Below are 23416 nucleotides of genomic sequence, written 5' to 3'. Positions count from 1 at the left end.
ACTCCCTCCCCATCCACCTCTGCCTGACCCAAGACCACCTCTCCTTCAGGAAGCAACTCGAGACCTGGCTATTCGAGCAGTAGCGGACCCCCCTCCCCCAAGCGCCTAGAGACCCTCTGGGTGAGTAGCGCGCTATACAAATTCCTGATTGATTGATTGATTGAGATGCTCCTGTAAAAGTATTGGTGAGGATTTTGTTAAACAGGCTCTTGTCATGGGCAGACGAGAATAATATACATTCTGAGGCCTAAAATGTTTTCTGGCCAGGCAGGCCGATCACGGACTAGTGTGTTAATTTATATCTATAAGAAAGTACACAGTTGCCCAGTCTGATTCGCTTCATTTAGTACTCTTCGGGTTCCACAAAGTACTCCGGCGTTCTTGGTTCATGAGGAGCTGGGCCTTAGATATATTAGTGATCTGATGCCTCTTAGGCCCCTGGTTTGTTGGGTTAAGATCTGAACTGGGGAAGGCTTACAGCTTAACAGGCTGACCGTGGCGGATTGTTTATCCCTCCACCACATGCTCAAAATCCCTTGGATAACGTATGCGAAGGCCTCTCTGACTAGTCTTGGCAGGGCGGATTTGTTTTATAACCATCAGTCCCTGTGCCTGGGGGAGAAGAAAAGGTTAATAGATTTGTTCTTTGAATGTGCCTCTATGCACCGTAACCAGCTAGATCTTGGGAAACCTATGGTCCGGGGTCATCTTAATATTAAAATGCGTACAGGGCATGGAGCCATATCTTTCCCCCTTATCCAACTGATGGAACAGATTTGTGATGATACGATTGAAGTTTAATTTGTTACATCACCTTCTTGCTTCCCAAGTGGCTCAGCCAGCTCAGGCTCTATAGGGCCCTGTGGCTGCGACAATGTGTCTACACAGGATACCTTTCATTTTGTATTGTTGTGTAAATATTTTAGTATCCCAGGAAGTGTTTTCTTTGTCCAATTCTGAAAGCTATGAATTTTGCCCAAGCCCACCCGGTGCTTGTATATCTGCAGCTATTGCCCAATGTGCACGTCCTTTTAGCGTTAAGTTTAGTTGGTGCTGCTGTAAGATCCAGGCGCACCAGGTCGGATTAAATTTGATGTGGCTTTAGAGCTTGATTTGTTACTTGTATTTTAATGTTTCTATTTTAAACTTTTTAATGATATATGGATGCATGTATGGTCTTATGTTCTTTTACGATTGTTTTTACAATCGAAAAAAGATGTTCATGATGATATTGAGTCAGTTATTATTAACTTCTGTGGACATTAGTTGATGGCAATGGAGTAACCTGCCTAATATTTGCTCTGTTGGCGACTTTAATCATTTGACCTTATCGCACCATTTATTGACTCCGAAATGTCATTTTTTGGGGGTCTTTATTTAGATTGGTTCAGATCCTTTCTATCTGACCGGTTCCAGGTTGTGCTAATCCCTTGCTGGTTACACCCTCGAAATCTACTTGTGTTGCCACATAAGGTTCAATCTTGTTGCCTTTGTTTGAAATACCTGCCTTCCTCCTCACCCTGAGGAACATTAATTAACTCTTAGTATTGAAATAATCTGATGATACCCTTCTTCTGTATTGTCTGTCTTGTTTTCTCAAATCAGTGCCTGATTTTCATATTGTCTACTGAAATTAACACCTGGATTAGACTGATGTATGTGAAGTAAAATCCTTAAAAAATGGAGATCTTGGTGGTGGGCAAGCTTTAGTATTTTGATTAGCCAACACCTGAACCGCTTAATATATGGGCCCATGCCATCACTAGGCACACTCACATCTATGAGCTCGGATCTCTCAATGTTCCCACAACCTAAACTATGAGTAAAATAGAATGAAATACTAAAATAAGTTGGCAACTATTTGCCAGCTTTCCATCATTGATAACAAGCTGCATGGGCATAGATAGCTACTGTCCCAGAGTGAGTGTGCATAAAATGCTGTCCGGGGATTTAGCCATTCCCAATATATTGTTTACAGCGCCCCCCGGATGCAGAGGCACAGTCATAACATAATTATAGGAATTGGCCCTATGTCTTACCATTTTTCATATTTCTCAATTGTTTTTCTCTAATGAAAGAAAACAACTTTGAATCATTGTGCTTGGTGGTGCTTGCGATGTCCTCAAGCTAGAATCGGTCCTCATCCAGAAGAAATGTCTCCTAACAGCCCTGAAGTACCCTACAGTTGGATTCACATAGGCTGTTTGGCGTCCCAGATTCAGAAATATGTGCCTCCTTGACTATTTTCAGGTCATATTCTTTGGAATATTCTCCTGATTCATATTTAAATGGTGGCATATATGCTATGAAGACCTACCTGTACGCACAATGCAAGAATGTTAACCTGGTCCAGCAGTAATATCTGTGTCAGTGTAAGGAAATTACTTTAGTGGCAAACGTAATGCTTCATAAGCTGCATATCTGTATCCCGCTTTCCTTTTTCTTTTCCCGACTATACAGATGTAAGCACTCCTTTGGGATGGTCTCTAATCTATGTTCTTCTGGAGATCTAACGTCCAGAATCAGTTAAAACACAACTAAGGATTTCTCAAGAACTGTCCACAATATTTTACGTGTGGCCTACTGATCCAGGCAGAACAACCCTGAAGCATTGTCCAGAACTAAACACAAACCAAAGGGCAGAGCCTTGTCGGGCTTTAATTGGTTTGTTAGGTTAATTTTTTTGGTGGTTCCACTGCTTGACACCTGGACGCCACAACATCGCACTATCACTCCCTACGGCCTTGTCACCTGGTTTGGAAAATCTATTTCATTGTGGTAAGACCCAGGTTTCCATCTTCCTGGGTACAAATGAGTAGATCATTTAGAGTGTTTGCTTCAATGTTGTTTTCTTATTGTACTTCCACCTACTTGTAATTTGATGTGTGCCAGCAGGATTTACGGAACTTCAAATAAATATCAACTACCAGTTTTTGGACATGAGTTCTTTTCTTAATTCCGCTTTTTACTGGAATAGATTTAAAAACTGTTAAAGCTCGTATGTGAGAGGGAGAATCTACAGGCAAAACAATGGCCAACTATTAATATGGCAGGGAAGGAAGAAGGTATCTTGATTTGTAGGCTCTGTGCATCAACCCAGAAGAGGGTACTTTATAGCAAGTGTATGGGGTGAGAGGGTGTGCTGTCACTACAACATCAGGTATCTCTTTAAAGGAGGAATGAGATTACAATGGCACCGCAGAAGAACAAATGCCACTATTCAGAGGAAGTGAGTTGTTTTACTGTTCCATTGCATAGTGGCCATGTGGACTGCATGCCTTGTATTGTCAAGGGGTCGAAAGGTGTTGGATTTTCACTACAAGTAAAAAGAGGCATCGTCAGTGTCGACTTAAAACTAGGTACGCTATCAGTATCTTAGAAAGTGCCTGCGTCAGTTTGGGTAAAGGTAATTGTCAACCTCAAAATCAAATTAAAATATCACACATTCTCTCCAGAAATATCGAGTGCAGTTTAACACCACCCTGATCACATGTTTGGTGATTCATCAACGTGTTTGTGAACTCTTTAAGCCTTCCATTGGAATCCTTCTTACCCGCTCGTAAGTACAGAGTGAAATAATGGATTTGATCAGTGGTTCTTAGCCTGTGGTCCGGGACCCCCTGGGGTCAGCGATGCCTACTCAGGGGGTCCGTGAACGCTTAGAAAATTAAATAACATTAACAGGTAAATAAAGTGTCTCTAAAGATCAAATTTAAAATTGAAAATGTTTAAATGTTCTATAAATGTAAAGGAATTTGAAATTGGTGGCAAAAAAATTGAGTTGGTATCCACAGATTGATTTGTGGGAGAAGCGTGTCAAACAGAATTAGATATGGATGATAGGTGGCCTCAATTGAGTTTAGAAAATATCCAACCTCCTATTCGAATCAAAATTTGGATATTTGTTAATTAAATAAAATATTTAATCATTCCCGTAATGATTAATCGGAGGTCGTCAAAAGGTTAAGAACCACTTCCCTAGATGGTATTTCAAACTGTGAAGTTTGATTTGCCGAGATGTCAATTGACAACTTGAACATAAAAGCCATAGTTCTTTTTTCATTGTTAACCGTAAGCTACTCTATTTAGTTGCGGGCTAGCAAGTAAACACATCCAGCAATTTGCATAGTCACGTTCCTTACCTGTAGACCAAGGTGTCATCCTCCGTGCAGTTGTACTGAACCTGATACATCCATACGACGTAGGACGACTTGTTCATAATCCACCTAACTAGTGCTGTGGTAGCTGACACATCCAGTACTGTGACTGCCTTCTCCTGTGTACGGTTTTCATCAGTCATGTTCATCATAGTCTTTGCTGATGTGGTGATGTCCGACGAGCCTGGGTCCTGTTGCACCACATTCACTGTCCCATTGCTCCGATGTGGCAAGGGAATAATTTTTAAATCTACAAGCGCTGTGGACTCCCCAGCAGCATTCATGGCTATGCATGTGTACGTCCCATCATCCCTTATAGTGGTTACCAAGATATCCAAAGTGCCATTCCGATAAGAAACAGTGCGCGATGAGTTGGACATGATTTTGTCATCAGGTGTCACCCAGTGGATCATTGGCTCTGGGTCCCCTATCGCTCTGCATTTAAGTGTTGCTCTTTGACCTTCTAGGATCCAGAGCTTGTGTGTGTGCCTGGTAATGAGTGGTGGCTCACAAGTGAATTCCTCTTCAGGGATAGACCAAAAATAGCGTGCAGCCAGCTGGGCAGGAGAAGCACATGTCTCCATATCATCCTCACGCACCAGCCGCCGCAGCCAGAGAAGCTCACAGTTGCAGTGGAAGGGGTTGCCCCCAAAATTGAGCACCACGGTGGACATGTAAGGGGTGGGGCTGATCACACCAGTCTGGGAACGGGCAAAAAGTGGGTCTGGAGGTAGTGTGAATAGCCGATTAGATGTCATGTCCAACCTGGACAATTTGTAGAGCTCGGCAAACGTCCCCTCCATGACATAGTCAATGAGGTTGTGGTCCAAGTTGAGGGTGTGGAGGCTGACCATGTTCTGAATTGCCTCCCAGGGGACGCTGATCAGGTTGTTGTAGGACAAGTCCAAATCTTCCAGACTCATTAGGAAGTCGTCAAAGGCTGCCACAGAGATGCTAATGAGCTGGTTATTGTTAATGATGAGGTGCTGGAGGTTGAGCATGCCACGCAGGTCCTCCTCGTGGATTTCTGTGAGTCTGTTGCTGTCAAGGTGCAGCGAGCGCAGACTCTCCAGGTCGCCAAAGGCAAAGGGTAGGATGTTGTCAATGGTGTTGCGCGACAGTGTCAGATCCACCAGACCACTCATATTGAGGAAATCATCTTGGTTGACCACACGAATAAAGTTGTCTGCTAGGCGTAGCTCAACAGTCCGGCGGTCAATGTTTGGAGGAATGTAGAGCAGCCCCTTGTTGGCACAGAGGGTGCTGAGGGATTCAGACAGATTTTGACAGGTACAATGAAAGGGGCAGGCTTCTCCCAGAGTTGCCACGCTTCCTACCAGCAGGACACCCAGGAACAGCCTTTCCATTGTAGATCAGTTGGGGACACCCTGAAAGAAATAAGACAAAATGTTTAGTTATGGAAGCTAATAAAAAATAGGTGTCATCCCTACAGAATGGCTCTTTCAATCAAACATGAGCATAGTTGCCACAAATTCAAGTTTATACTGCAGTTGCAGCAATAATGAGAGCAATGAAGCAAGCCATCCAATTTTTCAAACCATTTCATTTTGTTACTCCAGGGTGACTGAATCAGTATTTGAACTCCTTTATGATTGGAAGTATCCGGGTGACGCCTGCTGGCTGCATTTTATAGCGCTTTAGTTTTGTGTCAAATATGTTTAGTATACTACCTAAACATATCGAGAACGTGTACTATGTGATTTTAGATCCCTGAAGCCCGCAGGTTAAACCTCAAATCTTAGTCAGTGGGCACAAAAAAGTCTGTCTTGAAAAAATATGGTCTAATGGGCAAATCAGGCAAGGTTAAGTTGGTGGTCTGGTTCCCACATTTGGCATAGTTCAGTGGCTGCTTTCTCTTATTCAGAGATATTAGGCCTAGATACCTGTAACATTAAGGCATGCAGAAAGAGGGATATACCTGCCCTCGTGCCCTTCAAGTCCGAATGTAACATGGAGGGTTGTGTGTAGGTTCTATTGCGAGGCCTGCCTAACTATCGAATGTGTCTCCTTGTATTATATGGTATGCAGATTGCTAATGGTCAAATGTCAGTACATCATAGTAGTGCCCATGGTTTCTACATTCCCACTTTCATTTCCCACCCAGCTCGCTTAAAAGATACTTGTTGATTTGTTCATCCTTTGAGGCTATAGGAATGCTAATTTTGAGGTTGGAGTGATTTTAGAGGTTTGATGACTGTCATCCAGAACCAGACCTTGAGGTGGGATACAGAAGCACTGTCAAGTTGTAAACAGGATCAACACCAAATACTTTCAATGTAGGCTGAGTAAACCGCATCAACAAATCCACCCGCAGTAATGCGCAGTAGTATAGAGGACCCCACCTTGTTCAGTACACACAACCCCTCAACCCAAACCCTCTATCCACCCTGCCATTTGAGGGTTTTCCCACCTTGATCAAGGTACCGCTCTGAGAGGGTTGCATGCTTAGGATCTATGGGTAAACTATGCGAAAACAGGGGAGCCTTACTGTGCCCTAACCTCGGTAGACATGAATATGAATGGTCTTTGGGGCTAAAGATGGTAAGTGGTTAGTGCATCGGGTACCATGTGAACTTTATTATAGAATTTTCCAGCTCTATTTTTCAAATTCCACTGCAGAAAGGTTTTGTAATTGGGCCCGTCCAGGCGATCCATTGGGGATGGGGATTATGGTTAACAGGTGGCAGCCTGTCTTTGTTATTCATATGAAACCTTGGGCACTGTTGCACAGTTCATTCGGAGTCATGGTGTAGATTTACACCTCTTCTATAACTTTTATTATATAGTTAGATTATTACAATGATTTCTACAGCGTCCTCTTTGAGTATGGGGTGAAAAGTGACATTTTCCACAGATTGACTGAATTCTGTGCTTATCCTTCATTCTATTCTAGTCTCTTCTGTATAGCACTTCATACCCCGAAGAGGTGCTGAAGTGCTGAGCCATAGGTGAACCCCTGGAAGGGTATTGGTTGGTGATGTGGCCTACTGAGGAAGTGTTGTGGTGCTGCTTGATGCCAGTGTGTGCTTGAGATAGGAGTGAATAGAAGTGAGGGATGGAACTTAGCTTTATATTATTGTTTTTAAGGCTTGGAACAGTGCGAGTTCTGACTTATGAAGGTGGGCTCAGGGGTGCAACGCAAGCACTTGCCCAGGCGTCTGAAATTCTTCAGAGGGGCCCCATGTTGCCCAAGTCCAATGAATGTCTGAGATATGGGATACTCCAGGGACCCTCATTGTATTATTTTATGTTATGCAACTGTGTGGCCTACCTGCTAATTGCTTAGGTGTTGTGTGCAGTTTAGACGTGCACCAAAACGTAAACAATCCAGGAAACAAGGCAAAAACTAAGCTTCCAACACAAAATTAACAGGCGATTCTGTGCAGTTTTCGCTCAAAAAAAATGTAATGTTCTATAAAACAGAAGAAGCGTTTCCCCTGTTTTCTGTTTAGCTACGGGGAGAGCTGGTTTTCCTGCCAATCTAATAATAAACAACATAAATGAATGGCGCTGTCCAGAGTGCAGCCCTACCTGTCTGTCACCCCACAATAATCACATGATTTAAACAGTGTTCTATCATATGAAAAGAAAGGAGCCAATCCTTGGCGTTGCCACTGCTTCTCCACCATGTTCACCCGTCGCACGAGTCCAACTGTCGCTGGCCCAACGGGACTTGGAAGAAGTACCTCACGCAGCTCGGTGTTTCGAGTGGAAATGGTTATCGACCTCGATGCAAGCGCTGGGAAGGTATCGAAATCCGATAGCGGCCCGGCTCGAGCTCAGAGCCTCTGCGGACGCGCGAAATGGCGGCTCATTGTAACCGGGGAAAGGGGTGGGGTTGCGACTGAAATTTGTAATAAAGACAAGGAGCAGCATTGTCCAAGGGACATCATTTAACGCGTATAGGCAAGCTGTTGAAACAGTCTATCATACATGCCAACATTTCAGGACCAGGAAGTGGGAGATTTAAAAGAAAAAATCGGGAGAATGAAAATTCCCCATTGACTTCTGTTGTAGAAAATGCAATTTCAGGCGGGAGACTGCTAAAATAAAGCCATTTTTGGCTTTTAAAATCGGTAGTCTCCCGCCTGAATCGGGTCTGTTGGCATGTATGGTCTATTCCTCGGCGTGTTTCAGCCGGGAAGCATTGACCGGCTCTAATGACCTTAGCTTTCCCGCGCTTTTTGTTCTGCTGCCCGCCTCGGCGCTTTCAACGTAGCTCCCTCAGATGAAAGGGAGTGCATACTTTAATGAAAAGAAAAAGGAAAGGGACTTGTGATAGTCCTTCTGCTCGCTCCACACACTTTTGTATTACATACATGCCAACATTTCAGGAGAGCAAAGTGGGAGATTAAAAAAGAAAAAAATCGGGAGAATGGGGCTTTGAATCGGGTTACTGGCATGTATGGGCTTTGGAAGTGTGTTGCTGTAGGATCGGACATTTGAAACTCAAATGCACGTTTTTTCTTACTTTTCAGAAGCATGGAGCATAATGGCAGGCAGAGAGGGGGATGCAAGTGTTGGGCACTGGCCTGGCAGGTTGTTGGCAGTGCATGCACCCCCCACCCCCTTGTGGCAGCCCGGACTGAAACAGCTCCCCCCCCCCCAAAGTACTTCGCAGGTCTTTAAAAGACGATTCCCTTGTTAATGACGCTTTGTTGGTTTTTCACCCCTTCGAGAGCCCCTGCATCGCCAGTCTTTGCTGAAAGAATTAGCACTTTACACAATACCAAGCCCTGTCAGCTGAAACCCCCGAAGAATCTGGTTTTTGCTTGTAGGTATCAGGAGGCGGGAGACTAGCCTTCAAATCGGTAGTCTCACGCCTGAATCGGGAGGGTTGGCATGTCTGGTATTACCTCGTAGAGAATGGGCGGTGGGCCACGTTCAGGTGGGTCTTACTCCTGCCCTCCCGGTTCTCCAAATTCAACTACTTAATTTTTATCCTCCAATGATCTTCTGACTTGATCACTCTCTCCATCGCCGTGTCTATTTATGCATCTCCTTATTTAAATGTGATGTAGTTTGTGCTGAGCACCCTTTGTTTAAATCCTCCCCAGTAAGATGTCTGGTATATGTAGTTCTACCTCACGCACAACCTGCAGCCGTTCACCCAGCAAACCAGAATGTGGTCTTCAGCCATGCCTGGCATCTGCTACACGGAAGAGCAGTAAGCTGCATGGCACGGTCTGTGACAGTGTGGCACTTCTAGAGGAATACAGCACACAGACTTCTCATTTGTCATGCTATCGGTGATATCAGGAGTAGTGTTTGGGGCGTTATGGTGATTTTTTTTGGGGGGGGTCTTTCAACAGTGGCTTTTTCACTGAATTGTTAGGCTCTATTAGAATGTAAGTTAGCAAGTGATCTGAGTGTAAATAAAATGCCCCATGACTTATTTTTCGAGGTGGTTATTGGTTTTGGAATGATATACTTCAAAAGTAACATAACTTGCTACAGGGCAGAGCCTCTGGCCGTGCCCGGTTTTCAGTGCTACTTTCGGGAAGATCTATTAGAAATTGATGCTTGTTCAAGGAGTACTCTGCACAAACCCTGCCATAGCATGAATGTCAATCATGAACATACCTAGTGTGGTACCCAAATCCAATGCTATGACCTGTAGCCGTCTCTGATCTATTCACCTGTCCTAGTATCACACCTTTCTGTGTCTGATTGCATTTATGGATCACACACTGCCTAACAAGGAGGTCTCTGTCCTTTGCTGCTGCTCCCTAGCTCTCAACAAACCTTCGTCTCTTCTTTCTGTCGCTATAGCTTCTTCCTTTCTTAATATACCATATTCTTCTTTATTAATGTCTTATTCAAACTGTTACTTTTTTATCATCTATGTCCCCTGAATTCATTATTGCACTCTGATAATTTAACTATTGTGAGTTATGGCCAGTGCCTGGCAGCACAGTGTCATGTGCAAAGTGTGGGCAGTTGGTTTCAGAAGAATAAGAAATAGTGATCTATCACAAAAGCTGGGAGCTGCGAGTTCTCTGCAGCCAGGCAGTTCAACCCCGCTATTGTGGGGGGAGAGCAAGATGAACTATTGCTTCACAAGACTGAGGAGGAAGAGGAGGAGGGAGGGAGAGGAGAGGAAGACGGTGGTCAAGGTTGTGCTACCTAGACCACTCTTACAGGTAGACTGCACCTTCTCCGTACTGCATGTCTCTTCCAGTATTAGCAAAGGGATGTGACCGAGTGCTTATAGCATGGGGTTAAAAAGTGAGCAGCGTTGAGTCTTACGATTTTGGGGAATCCATTCATCTCGTTTTGCCTAAATTGTTACCAGCTAATGAGTCTTGTGAGTAGCTATGACCAGCAGGGTTGAGGAGGAAGCATTGGTGGGGTGGGAGCCCTTGCTTATATCGCAGACTGATGACGCTGCTGCTGAGTGCAAACACGGCAGCTCACATATTGCGAGCCACTGATCCAAGCGTAGTCTGGCACTAAAAAGTGTGACCTGCATCCTAATGAGAGTAACATAACTCAGTAATTGTTCCAGGACCACGTTTAGCATTTCTCATTTGTGTTGCAACCCAAAAGGGAAGAAGGGAATGCAGTTGTAGGCACTTGATTTCTCTTGCAAATGATCTTGCGTTAGATAGTGAGTAGTTCATGTTTGCGTTGAGACTCTATTGCTGAGGCGTGCATTGGCCCCAGTATTTCACAGCGTCAGTTTGCGGATGCAGCATTTGCCGCTTGCCTCTGCTCTCCATTCATCTCTGTGTCGGCTTGTCGGCGGAGGCACCTCCTGTCCAGCTTATCCCCGCCGTCCTTGCTCTTCGAGATTTATTGTTGTGTGCCTCTGACAGGCCCATTACTCAGGTGTGCTGAAGGGAAACTGGGCCCAATTGTAAATAAGTATGTAATCTTTCAGAAGGTCATGTCGCGTTTGGTTTATAGTACTCCTGTTATAAGCTAGACAGTCCATCCTGTTGGTTTTTCCCCCTGGAGAACTATTTTGGTGCACTGCTTCTCTTCCCGCGCACCCAGTCTGGAAATTCCATGGGGGAATTTTGAGCTGTGATTACATTGCACCAGACAAGCGTCCCCACCATGTGGGTTCAACACATTTTCGTCCCAGCTTCCCTGCTTAACCAAATTGTGTGAGCCTGGACACATCACTACATCCATGTATTTCTCTCTTCACTACTTAAATTAGCACACAAAGGCAGTAGTAAGTTACCCTTTAAAACTGGGTTGGATTCAGAGCAGATTGTAGATGAAGCCAGGACAGTAAGCCTGGAGCTCTCACCATGTCTCCACCTGTCTAGGTATATAGATCTAACACCTGTGAGGATTTTTTTTGCAGACTAGAGCATCATATGAAGCATGCATGTGTCCATTGGGAGAGGCTATATAGATTTGTCACACAGAGACCTTTCAACACCCATCGCATGGCGAAGAACAGTGATCGTGACTTCATTTACACTGTTTTTCTCTGCTTCTGAGATGTCCTTCGCCTGAAGATTACAAGTAGTGTAGGGTTGCCTCTAATGTGCTGACACATAATTGGGTGAATAGGCTGCAGGTTCACGCCATAGTAGTTTTAAGTGGTGTTTGTCTTTTCTACAACCCATTGAAAAACATCCTACCTAGATCCCTGGTTTCAGATACTATATGTTCATGCCCAAAGAATGGATCCTCTTGAATTGTAGAATTGTCCTTAATGCTTAGTTCGTAAAATCGCTGCAGCTGCGAACACAGCCGAAATTGTGAAAATGTAAGACATTGGGTTGACTATGTCTGAGTCCAGATCCCTTTGTCTGCTTTCAGTCAGTAGTGAGCAGGAGCTTGGTCTGACCTTAGGTGGCAGGTCAGGCCTCGTGATCAAAAGGGCTGTTAGTGATATCACACTCGGTCTCAAATTCCAACTAGACCTCCTTATGAGAACACTGTGAAATCCTTATTTTTGGTGATACTGGGTTGGGTAGGGAAAATTGGATTATTTTTGTATCTATTTATACTGGATGGCCATTTATTTCCTTCCTGTAGAAGGCCAGTCAAATTCTGTAGCATGCTGACCAGCCACCGACACAACACATGTGATAGTCGGCAAATCCTTTTATCTCTCGGAAGGCAGTGCCTGCTTCTGTGAAAAGTATTAGTGGCCAGACCAAGGCTGACGCCTAATATTCAGGCTTTAGAAAAAACATTTGCACCCATTATACGTCATTCATTGACTGTGTGGTGCCATTGAGCTTGCAGTCCCTTAATGTTGCCTCAGACTAGTGATGCTGTTAAAATCGGTAGCAGCTTGAGAGACGACTGTATTCAGAAAAATACACGCACTTGGGTGCTATGATGACCAAAGATGGCTGGTCCCAGGACGTAAGCAAGATGGTGAGAACAAAACCAAGCCATGACCTGAAAGCACGAGAGGCTGTACAACCAGAGTGTGCAAGTGTGGCAGGCCTGGTACGACGTGTTTCTTACCAAAAGAAAGCGTCAATCACAGATGGGTTACACATCAAGATCTCGCCACCGTCTCATGCACCTCATAAGATGGTTCTGTGTCTGGTTTAAAGTGCATACATGCAGTGTGATGCACTTTCGTTTGATGCCAGCCAGCGGGCGTTCCAAGCGCACTCTTCGACAACAAGTTAAATGATAGTCTAGTCTCATTGCTACGCATGACTTGAGTCGTATTACCATGCACCAAAGTAGCATGGACGGCACTACTTACATATAAGTGCACCCTCAAAGATACATGTATTTAAAACGAAAGGTTTTAAACTTGAACTATGTTTCAAAAGATTACATTTCTGCTGTAAGGTAAAGACTTGTAACTATTAGAATTGTCTCCCTGAGTTAAGTAAATCTTACATACATTCTGTGAGGCTGTATTTTTCCATGTCAATTTACTGTACTGTGGCAATAAGCTGGAATTTGACATTTGCACTGTTGAAATAAACGGTTAATGTGCGTTTGTTAGTATAGTTGCTCTGAATAATGTTATTGGGCCACATTGTTTACTGCCTGTGTGTGCGCGCTCTCTCATTGGGGCAAACTTGATATATATATATATATCTCTTTTGTGACATCACAAAATATGAGGCCGAACACAGAGTAGTTAGTAAATGTCACCAGAACCCCGAGATGGCAATATAAGACATGTTACCAGTTAGGTATTTTTTTTGTTATATTACATGTTTGGTCTGGGGTAGTTCACTCGAAAGCAAGCGGGTTTCTTCACATTGCAGCTAACACTGTGCTTTCATAGCAATGGGAATATTTCGGTCTACCTTTCATGAATAAATTCTTGATAAAACAAAGGACAGTGGTAAAGGCCAAAAGATGTATGTGCTTCATTGGTTGGGGTGTTTACCACATCATACAGAATTACCAATGGTGTAGGCTCCTTAAAGATTAGATCTACTTGTAGAGGGTACATTTTTAGAGCCGAAATGAGTAAAGATATAAAGCAATAATAAGGACTACGTTTTTACTCCCTATTAATTGTTAGTATATTACCCTTAGGCCTGAAAATCCCAAAGAGTACACTGTTTGTAGAGCTTTTAGCCACTATTTTTTTTTAAGTCAATAAACGGTACACCACTAAAAACTGCACTGGTTATGGTCGTTAAAAGAATAACGAACCCTTTAGACTTCATTGTTTCAGTTGCACCAGCACTAGTGGAGGTGTGTTTTTCCTTGCTCGACTGCCATCTTTGATTTTAGTTTTGTGGTTATGATGACCCTGCCAATTGTGTCTTCAGATTGCCCTTGCTGATAATATCATTAGGGGCCTGAATAATGGTTGTATCAGGCCGCCAAATGAGTACATTAAGGCGGGGAGTTGATGCTGATTAGTAGTTTATTTGGAATAAGCAGTCTTTCTAATGAGACTGTTTCAAAAATCCATTTTATCCTGGTCTTTGATGGTCCGGCGTCCTCTCAGCTTTTCTCCTCATAGCTCAGAAGTGATTCAAGAACAACATGAAGGGAATTACTCCGACAAGTTGGTATCTAGAAAACGTTTGAGGCCCCCACTTCGTCACCCAGAAAAACATGGATTCCATGTGAGTTGGTTGATTATTGCAGCATCAGCTGGGTTGCCTTGAAAGAGGTTTCCCTACCTCTCCATTTTGGACGAGCCCTGCTCTGTGCTCATGAGATGATAATGTCTACGGTCCTTGGCACCCATTCTTAAGCCCACGTCTGGAATTCTGCCACTGAGAAGGTTTTGTCTGGGACATTGTCAAGTTCTGGTGACAACATGAAATGTTGATTCCCTGTGTGCAGAAAGAGTTAAAGACTGCTCATGCCTGAGGGAGAAATATTATCTGTGACATTGTCTAAGGTTTGGGAATGAGAGGTCATGTTGAGATGCTCTGCTCTTTGCTTCATAGTTAAAAACGTGTGAATACAGCATTTAAATTGCCAGGACCTGTCAAGGTTGAAAAGCTATTTCCTGATTCCAATGTCCAAATAAATGCAAACATTTAACCATGTCCCAGTTTCACATCTGGGTTTTGCTTGGCTACGTGTTTTTACCTTGACCCAAATTGCTCCTAGCCATCGCTCTTTACCATTCCCTTGGCAGGGATGCTAAACACCATGTTCTACAGGACATGGCCGACTGAATCGCTCCACTTTATTTTGTGATCTGGGTTTTTATTATTTTTCTCGACTCAGCATTTACATTTCTGTAACAGCTACTTCTCCGCCTCTCACCCTCTGGGCCTCAGAAAAGGAACAGAATCTAAATTGAGTTTTAATATCTGTCCCAGCGATTCGTGACAAGGACACAGATTGAAATGTGAACATGTATTCCTGGAAGCCCTGGAGCAGCTTTTGAATCGCTGCTTGCGCATAGATAAACATTATGAATTTGGTTTTGAGTGTCAGCGGTGCCTGTATCGAACGAAAGGCTGGATGTCTTGGCTGTGCTGGGAGTAAGTATATTGTGTAGCTCCACAGCACACCTAGCCCTTCCTTTAAGGGCAAGTCAAAGCCTAGTTGGCCACGTGGTCCAATTGGCTACTTTTTGTTGAAGAAGCCAGAGATCCAGTATCTTTTCCTTTCTTCCTCGTCTCTATGGGGCCCTACTAATGCCCATGATTGGTTCATCAGCAAACAATCTGTCCCGTCAATTGGGTAAAACATTTTTGGTTGTGAACCCTACTCTAGGAAGGTGTCTTTGTGTTGAAAACTCTCCCCGTTGTCCTTACTGTCAGGCCCACTCTTGGAAAGTCGAGCAAAGACCTTGAAGCACTCTTCTCCCAAGCAATCGGTTCAATATTCACTGGTTCTTCGTCTGCTGGACTCTGTTGTCTTTGCTCAACTAACTCCCACCCTTTTGTTAAAGAGGTGATCTGATGCCACTTTCTGGCAGTGTGAGCAAGACATAAAATCAATAAGAGAAAAGTGAAATAAACTTGGTATCCATCTTTTTTTGTCTGACTTAAATTTTTATATACCTGGCTTCCTTACTATCATTGCATTTTTTCGGTCTATTTAAGTAGACCCCATTCCTGATTAATCTGTTATGGCTTATTTCATCCTCATATCGGTTTCCCATAATTGTTTTCTTTTCCTATTATTCCTTTCTCCCTTCTCATTTAAAATTTTCCCATAATTTTTCTTATTTTACCATGATTCTCTTTGCTGGTCACCTGCACGTTGCCTTTGTTATCCCCTTGTTGCGTCTTTGTGCTCCTATCCATATGGCCTGCTTTAGAGACCAGAAGGGACCCAGCGTCGGCACGCTTTACGGAATGAGGCAGATTTTGAAATTGAAGGGCTATAGTGATCAAGAGCACATCGGATAGGCACAGGTAATTTTGCCCAAATTATCCCTCTGGCTTCCCATGGCTTCTCAGACACTTTCAGTGCCATAAAAGCTCTGGGTTCAAGGTCAGTTCTGGGGGAGTGAGGGCGGCAGAGCTATTCCTCACTTTCATGTTCTCCATACCTCCGCTGTTACTTCCTCCTTCCCTTCCTGTCCCTATACTTCTACCCATGACAGCCCCCAGAAGGAGCCAAGCCACACAACTGGCATTACTTTTTTTTTTTTTTTTTAAACGTCCGTGACCGCCGCTCCTTAATAATCACTGCGAGTGGGAGGCCAATAGCTAAGATATTGATCCTATGAAGGGATGGTCGAAAATGATGGTGCTTAGTTTGGTTACCATGGCTACGAACGCCCAACCTGTCATTTTCTTTGCACCTCTGCACCAGACAGATAACTGGTTTCGCTGTGTTTCAGTTCCATGCTTGGATGGGACTTGTTTACAACATGCCAAGGCAAGGCCTATCTGGGCAATGGCAGGCTCAGTCACATCCATGGATGTAGGCAGTCGGTGTGAATGTTGCGGTGCTTGAAGGAAGGTAGAAGCAGCAGAAACCAGCACTGGCAAAGCTAATAGATGCAATGGTTATTGTATTTTTATTGTACACCTATGCCGCAAAAAAAGTAAGCATGCCTACCTCTGCATAAACATGGTGGGTATATACTTGCTATACATGTTTATTTTAATTAAAGAATACCCATCATGTACAATTGTAATAGAATGCATGCTGTGTTTCATAGGAATGCAAACAGAACAGACGATGGATGGGATGCTGAACAAATCCAACATTAACCCCAGTCACAGATATGGGTTAAATCCATTGTTTTTTTGCCTGCAATGCCATTCCAGTTTAGATCCAGCCATATGCAAATCAGTCTTTACCCTGCTCCCCATGGGAACAGTCCAGCCCGAACAGCCAGGTCTTCTCTGGACCAGAAACAAGCATCCTTGGACCGGTCTTGGTGTGCCACCCCTCATCAACCATGCTAGCTTGAATCTGGTAGCATAGGGAACATAGGACCCACATCTGGGCATACCCTTCACACTTAGGGCAATGTGTATTAAGAACAGGTGGTGGACGGAATGCTGAACAAATCAAACATCCCCCCCAGTCACAGATCTGGGTTAAATCCATCATTTGTTTGCTTGCCATGCCATTCCAGTTTGGACCCAGACCGTTTTCTAGGAGGGAGATGTACTTAGAACCAATATATAAACCCTTTGAGTTTTAATGCACTTTATTGAAAAATGTGATTCTTATTTGAAATGAAATGAAATGAAATTAAATTAAATGAAAAATGGCACTTATATAGTGCATAACCACCCGGAGGCCTCGCAGCGCTAAATTTGCACAATGTAAAGATACTATTGGCTTTGAATTCATGTAATTTGAATAAATAGTTTAAAGAGACAAGTGTGTCTAAAACAATTTAATAAAATGGAAGAAAAAAAGCACTGAGAAGGTAAAGTATTGAACCACCAGCCCTGACACTGAAGTTAACTTTTTAGGCAGCTGTGCACATATGATCAGGGACCTGTTATCACTGCCTGTACAAGAGAGCCAGTATGGGAAGTGAGCTCATCCAATAGCCCATGAAGTTATTCTCTGTAGCTGGAACAACAATATGAATAACAGTTGACCAGACCAATGGCTGGGACAGGTCACCCAAAGCCCTTGTGTGTACTTGAATATGTATATATTTTTATGTGTGTTTTCTTACATCAGGGTAGTGATGCGTATTAAGGTGTCTCTTGGCCAGACCTAAAATCTGATATTGTGTAATCACTGTGCAGATTACTGCCTAGTGGGGCTTCATAAGAAGTATTGCGTCAAATGGGCTGAGTACTCCAGATGAATACAACATGCAAGACCACCCTGCAGAATTTATCTAGAAGAGGGAATAAAGTTGGAGGGTGAAGGTGCAAGTCTAAAGCTTTTTGGGCCTTGTTGTCTCATCCTTAGTATTTTCATTTTTTAGTGTTGGTTTCTAGGTTCCGCTTCTTTCCTCCGGGTCTGTGAACCCCTACACCACCAGTAAACAAACTATAGTGCTCACCAGCCGAACCCTAGACTGTTGTTGACTAGGAAGATACTCTTGGAGCAAAGAGGGTCAATTAACAACAATCCTCTTCACCTGATTATTGGGATCCTGCTTGGTTCGGGTCAGTCCGTTGTGTATTGAGGGTGTAGGGTATTTCTATCTGGGTATCTTATGTGAAGTCCTTTGTCTCCTATAAGTAAGTGGAGGTTTGTTTACTCCCACTTCACCCCCCTCCCCCATCCTTCCAAGGACACCCCTGCCCGATTCATGAGAAGAGATCATGACTAGTACTCCAAAGTATCTGCCACAAAGAGGGGAATGGACACTAAAAATAGACTCCAGCAGAAGGGGTAGGCAAAGCCGGTACATGAAACTAAAAACAAATGTGTGAGTGGACCAAGACAGCAGCAGTATTCACAATAAAGCTGGCAGAGTACTTAACGGTACAAAAGGGGGTGGTGATGGACGGAGCGTCTGAACCAATCAAACACTCACACCCAGTCAACAGATCTGGGTTTAATCCATCGCCGTTCTTTAGCCCAGAGTACTTAAGGCATAAGGTGTAGGGGTAAATCAGACAAACATTTTGGGCTGGGCCAACAGTGGACACCACGGTGGAGAGACCGCTAAATCTGAGTGTCTGCACGAGCAGGTGGGCGCTTATCCTGGATATGTGCTGGAAAGGGTGGGTCTGGTGGCTCAGTGGGCTAATGTGTCCACTTCAGGGGACTGTGTTTGACCTCATGGTTACAGGTTCAAATCCCGGCAGGTCCACTCAGCCTTCCATCCATCTGAGGCCGATAAAATGAGTACCATTGATTTGTGTAACAATAAACAACTGTTATTCAGCGCCAAGATACCCTTGTGGGTGAGCGTGCGCTTTACAAATACACATGTTGCGTTATGTGCTTGCTCTGTGTTGCCTCTTCCTCCCAGTACAACTGGAGCCCAGTTCAGTAGCCAGGAAGGAGAATAGTGCAAGTCAGACCCTTGCCATATCAGGAAGAAGCACAGGGCCCTACTTTTCCACGCCCTGTGTGTGAAGCCTGGACAATGAACGTCCTTTGTGTTCATTGTAGTTGGACCCTGACCCAGCCCACCAGTGAGGGGGCCCACCTCTGAGCTCCACGTGCAGCTTTCCTCTGCACATTGAATGTCACTGGCTGAGGCAGAGGACGATAAAGGTTCTCTTTTGTTTCTCTGCCTCCTCTGCGTGCCACTGTGCGTCCGTGCGTCACGCGATCTCTGCATACCTACCAACTCACACGGTGCCATCGTGTGTCACACAATCCTTTGACTTGGTAACCCGGTGAGGAGTTTAGATCACAAAATGGAGACAATGTGAGTTGGGAACCCCTGCAGAGGGCATTTCCAACTCACATTTTGTGAGGGCTGAGCCTTGCTAATGTCCATCTGGGCTGTGCATCCTCTCCAGGTGTCCAGGACATCAGCGGCCGCCTTTGAAGGTTTGTTAGAGTGGCTCACGGGCACTGGCTGCCAGATAGCCACGCCCCCCTCAGAAGCATCCTCATGGCTGGGGAGGTAATGGGCTCAAGGCCCCACCCCCTCACTTGGTTCCCTCCTCTTACACGTTGTGTTTGGGGGAGGGGAGGCAGGTCTGGATGAAGCCCCAGTGTTGGGCCCTCTATCTGCAGCAGTCATTGCCTTCGATCGTCAAGGCCACTGCATTACACTCACGTAGTGGTGCCGCCCAGTACTGCCATGCAAACAAATGTTTCAGCATTCATGGCTACTACTGCAGTGTAGTGGCTCCCACGCCTCTAAGGTTGGCACCCCTAGGGTGCCATCTAGAGCAGGCGCACAAGACCCATTGGCCTCAAAGGGCTTCAGCCCCCACCCCCGTCGCGTGTGGCAGCCCGGGATGAGACACTTCCCGGGCCCGCTCACAGCCGCACCCGAGCACTTCACAGGTCTTTAAAAGGCCATGTGCATGTTAATGGGGCTTTGTTGTTGTTTCACCCCTTCTAGGAACCCCTGCAGCTCTACTCTGCCGATTGCCTAAAGATGCAGGCCCCCCCCCTGAAATTTTTTCAACCCCCCCCCCCCCCGAAATTTGACTCTAGTTGCGCCTCTGATCTAGAGTAACTGGTGCCCGATGCTCCAATGGACCTCCATAGTTTGTGGTTATACAGGCGCCGAGTGGATTTTGGGTCAGCTATGCCCAGGATTACTGATTGGCGAAAAGCCCTGTTCAGGCTCCCATACCTCGGCTCCCCGACTGACATACGGGCTCATCGAACCAAGGGCCAGTCATTTCACTCCAGGCTTTCACAGTGCCCCTCCCATACCCTCAGTGGACAGGAGGCAGGCTGATACCCCCTGCTGCAAAAATATTCGCCACTCCTTTTCATTCCTCCACGGTTCCCACCTCTGCCCTCCAAAAACCGTGCCCTCTCCCTTCATTACCACCTCCTGTGCTCACAGTGGTTCCCAGCCAGGGCATATCCGCCCAACTGCTCGAGAATATTCTTTCTGTCAGCTGGAAAATGGCTTGTAAATAAGTCCTCGACAGCATTCATGTTAGTATTTATGGCCGTTGGATCCGTCTGTGCACGTGCCGCTGAGAATATTGTGTGCCTGTGCAGCCATATTGTCTGTAGATAAGAATTGGGCTGTTTGTCAGGGCGACCTTCCTGAGCTTAGAGATATGGCAGGGTGCGTGTCGGTGTGTATTAGAACCTGCTTGAGGGAAGGGATGTGCGAGCAACTGGCAGCATACGCCAGGCTCGTGCCAGATGCCTGGCTCTGCTCATGGCCCTCCTGGAACCTCGAGCCCAAAACGAGCCGAGCTTTGGTGTGGCTTCTACCTTCCTCACTCTACCCTGATGCATAAGGCGTTAAAAGCAAAGCAAAGCATTGACAGTTGAGGTAAAAAAGGAGGGACAAATGAGTACTCATTTGGTGGCTGATTTGTACAAGGTGAAACATAAATACTGATTAATCGTAACTTCCCCACTTAGCTAAATTGGGTGATCTTAGGCAAATATTTGATTTCTGCCGATCCTCCTCTTTTTCTGCTTTACCCCCATAGGAAAGCACCTTCAAATACGCGAGTTCCAAATACAAGCTGAACAAAAAACGCCGTGTGTTTAATAGATTAATGTTGCTGCAGCCATAAAAATCGGGGTCACAGACACGGGGCGCATTACAGCTGACTTGTCTCTTAGTTAACTAGTGGCCTTGTCGCCGGGGCGGGACAGGAGCGCTTCTAATTTCATGTTTAAAAACAATCACTTTTAATAAGCACCTGTCTGCGCAGCCCTATCTTGTAAAGTAGTAATGTCAAAGCTTCTACCTGAGAAAGAAATGCACGTTTTAGTATTCTGAAGAGACGTTCTGTTTTACGTAAGGAAACGTGGTACGTGCTGGACGGGTGCATAGGCTCTAAGCCAAGCCGGGCCCTCGGCTCGGCTCGGCTCGCTCTGATAATTTGTTGGCTCGTCCGCCTCTCCATGAGGGAGTCCGCGGCATGCCGCCGCGCGTGTGCTGTTTCGATGCATCTGGTGATTGGTATAGGTAAGAGCACCTGCGGGGTCTGGCAGGGAGTACCTTCTGTGTGCCCCTGGGTGAGTAACGTTGATGTCCTCTTTGGCGTTCTTCACACGTGGTGCAGATTGGTTCTCAATTTGTTTGTGTTGTGAACTTGAGATTGGCAGTTGTGGTGGTTGTGAATCTGCGGGCGTGGGAGAAAGATCCGCCGGGTAAACGTCCTGTGCCCCGTTTCTGTGGAAACGGTTGGCGGTGGATGGGAGGTGTGCACACATATTAGCATTTCTTGTATTTTTGCACACTTGAGAAGCTGTGCGGGAGTTGTGGACTGTGAGCATGGGTATCGGTGCAGCTGTGCAATGATTGTGGGTGGACTGTGAGCCGTGTATGCACGTGAGGTCGGCCCACTCCCTCGTCTTCTGCTGGGGGTGGGTCAGGGCTTGCTGCCTCAGTGTTTTGAGGCTGCGGGCATTCAAATGGGTTCACTGGCTGGGTGCGAGGCTGGGCCCGACCACGCAGCGCTAGGTAGAGGGTTGTGGCTGCATGGAGAGAGGCGAGCTTGCCTCCGATGCATTGGCAGTGCAGTGGGGTTGTGGCCCTCACGGGAGGGCCTGTTTAGAGCAGGCGGCTGCGGTCACTTATGAAGTGTCTCTTGCTGGACACATAACGTTAAAGACCAAGCACCGTCCCCCCTAATCTCTCTCCCCCCCCCCCCGAATCTCTCTCCCCCCTCCCCCGCACACAGACCGGCCTACCCAGCATTGCAGATAGCACTGCCCGCCTCGGTCACCGGGCCCAGTACTATAGTTGTCTACTGTCCCGGTCAGTCCTAAGCAACCTGGGACTTGTAGTTTGGCATTTGTTATTATGACTCTGGGTTTTAAAGATTAGCCAAATGCCCGGGGCAGTTGCGCAGTCTCTTTTGTGGTTACAGGCTGCACAGAACTTGCTGGCTATATAAATGTAAAAGCACCAACCACAAGGATATCCACTCTGGGGGCACGCAGCTCACATCCGGTATATGTGGTTATAGGATTAAACTGGGTACCAATTAAACGACTATGGGAGAAGCACCCCGTCGTGCTTTAACAAGCACAGGAAGGGGCGGAGCCTGGACACCAGGGCCGGAGGAACCTGGTGACGAGCATGGCAGCTGTGGCCCTGTGCAGTGCATGGACACGGGCCCCGCTGTTTGTAGCAGCTGAAGGACTGACGGGCATCACAGATTACACAACGAACAGCCTGCAGCATTTTACACAACGAACAGCCTGCAGCATTATACACAATGAACAGCCTGCAACATCGTACAGTGCACGCTTGCACCATAACACACACACACACACACACACACGCGCGCGCAGGCATGGTACACACTACACAAACCCGCTGCTTAATAAGAACCGGCTCAAGCGCACACAAAATGCAATAAACAACACGAGCACCAAACACACCACGGCAGGTCCAGAGGGTACAAACCGTTCAGATAGCAGACTGGCCGCCCCCGCAATAACCCTCCCGCTCCTCGACTCTAGACACTTGCCAGTCTTCAGGCGAGGGGGGCAGGCAGGGGGTAACATACCAATTTCAGGACTTCATGTCTCTGCCCATCACCCCGAATCAATTAATAGAAGAACACGCATTATGTAACACCCCAACGGCGTCCAGTGTCAAACTACGGAAGTGTTCCATCCTCGCGCCCCGGACCCTACTCGGTCGATGCAGCCTGCCCAGCACCAGGGGTAGTAAAAAGGTCCGTGGCAAGCACTGTGCCCTGTAAAGGCGCGGAATGGACAGTTGTGTCGTCTCCCTGCCCAGCGGTGGCCAGTGTTAGGAACAGTGAGCGTGCAGTAGTGGCACGCTCTGGTGGGCACAGTTACCACTGGAT

General features: G+C 45.7%; 2 protein-coding genes across 5 annotated transcripts in view; one reads left to right on the top strand and one right to left on the bottom strand.

Moving 5' to 3' along the window:
* Nucleotides 1–23416, top strand: part of PC (pyruvate carboxylase) — a 2151284-nt gene that overhangs the window by 1809892 nt on the left and 317976 nt on the right. The window lies entirely within an intron of this gene.
* LRFN4 (leucine rich repeat and fibronectin type III domain containing 4) overlaps nt 1–23416 on the bottom strand; it is a 41722-nt gene that overhangs the window by 17488 nt on the left and 818 nt on the right. Inside the window, exons 1-2 of one of the 2 annotated variants that reach the window (XM_078660831.1) lie at nt 23008–23122; nt 4143–5545 (exon numbers count right to left, since the gene is read on the bottom strand). In XM_078660831.1, the coding sequence (XP_078516957.1) occupies nt 4143–5524 (1382 nt within the window). In that variant the 5' untranslated portion in view covers nt 5525–5545; nt 23008–23122. Of the gene's footprint in view, nt 1–4142; nt 5546–23007; nt 23123–23416 lie in introns of those variants that run through there. The other variant, XM_078660830.1, reaches the window with a different exon arrangement.

The sequence above is a fragment of the Lissotriton helveticus genome, chromosome 9 (genome assembly GCF_964261635.1).
Source record: "Lissotriton helveticus chromosome 9, aLisHel1.1, whole genome shotgun sequence".
NCBI lineage: Eukaryota > Metazoa > Chordata > Amphibia > Caudata > Salamandridae > Lissotriton > Lissotriton helveticus.
Note: the sequence above shows the minus strand (reverse complement) of the source record. Positions and strands in the feature narration are given on the sequence as shown.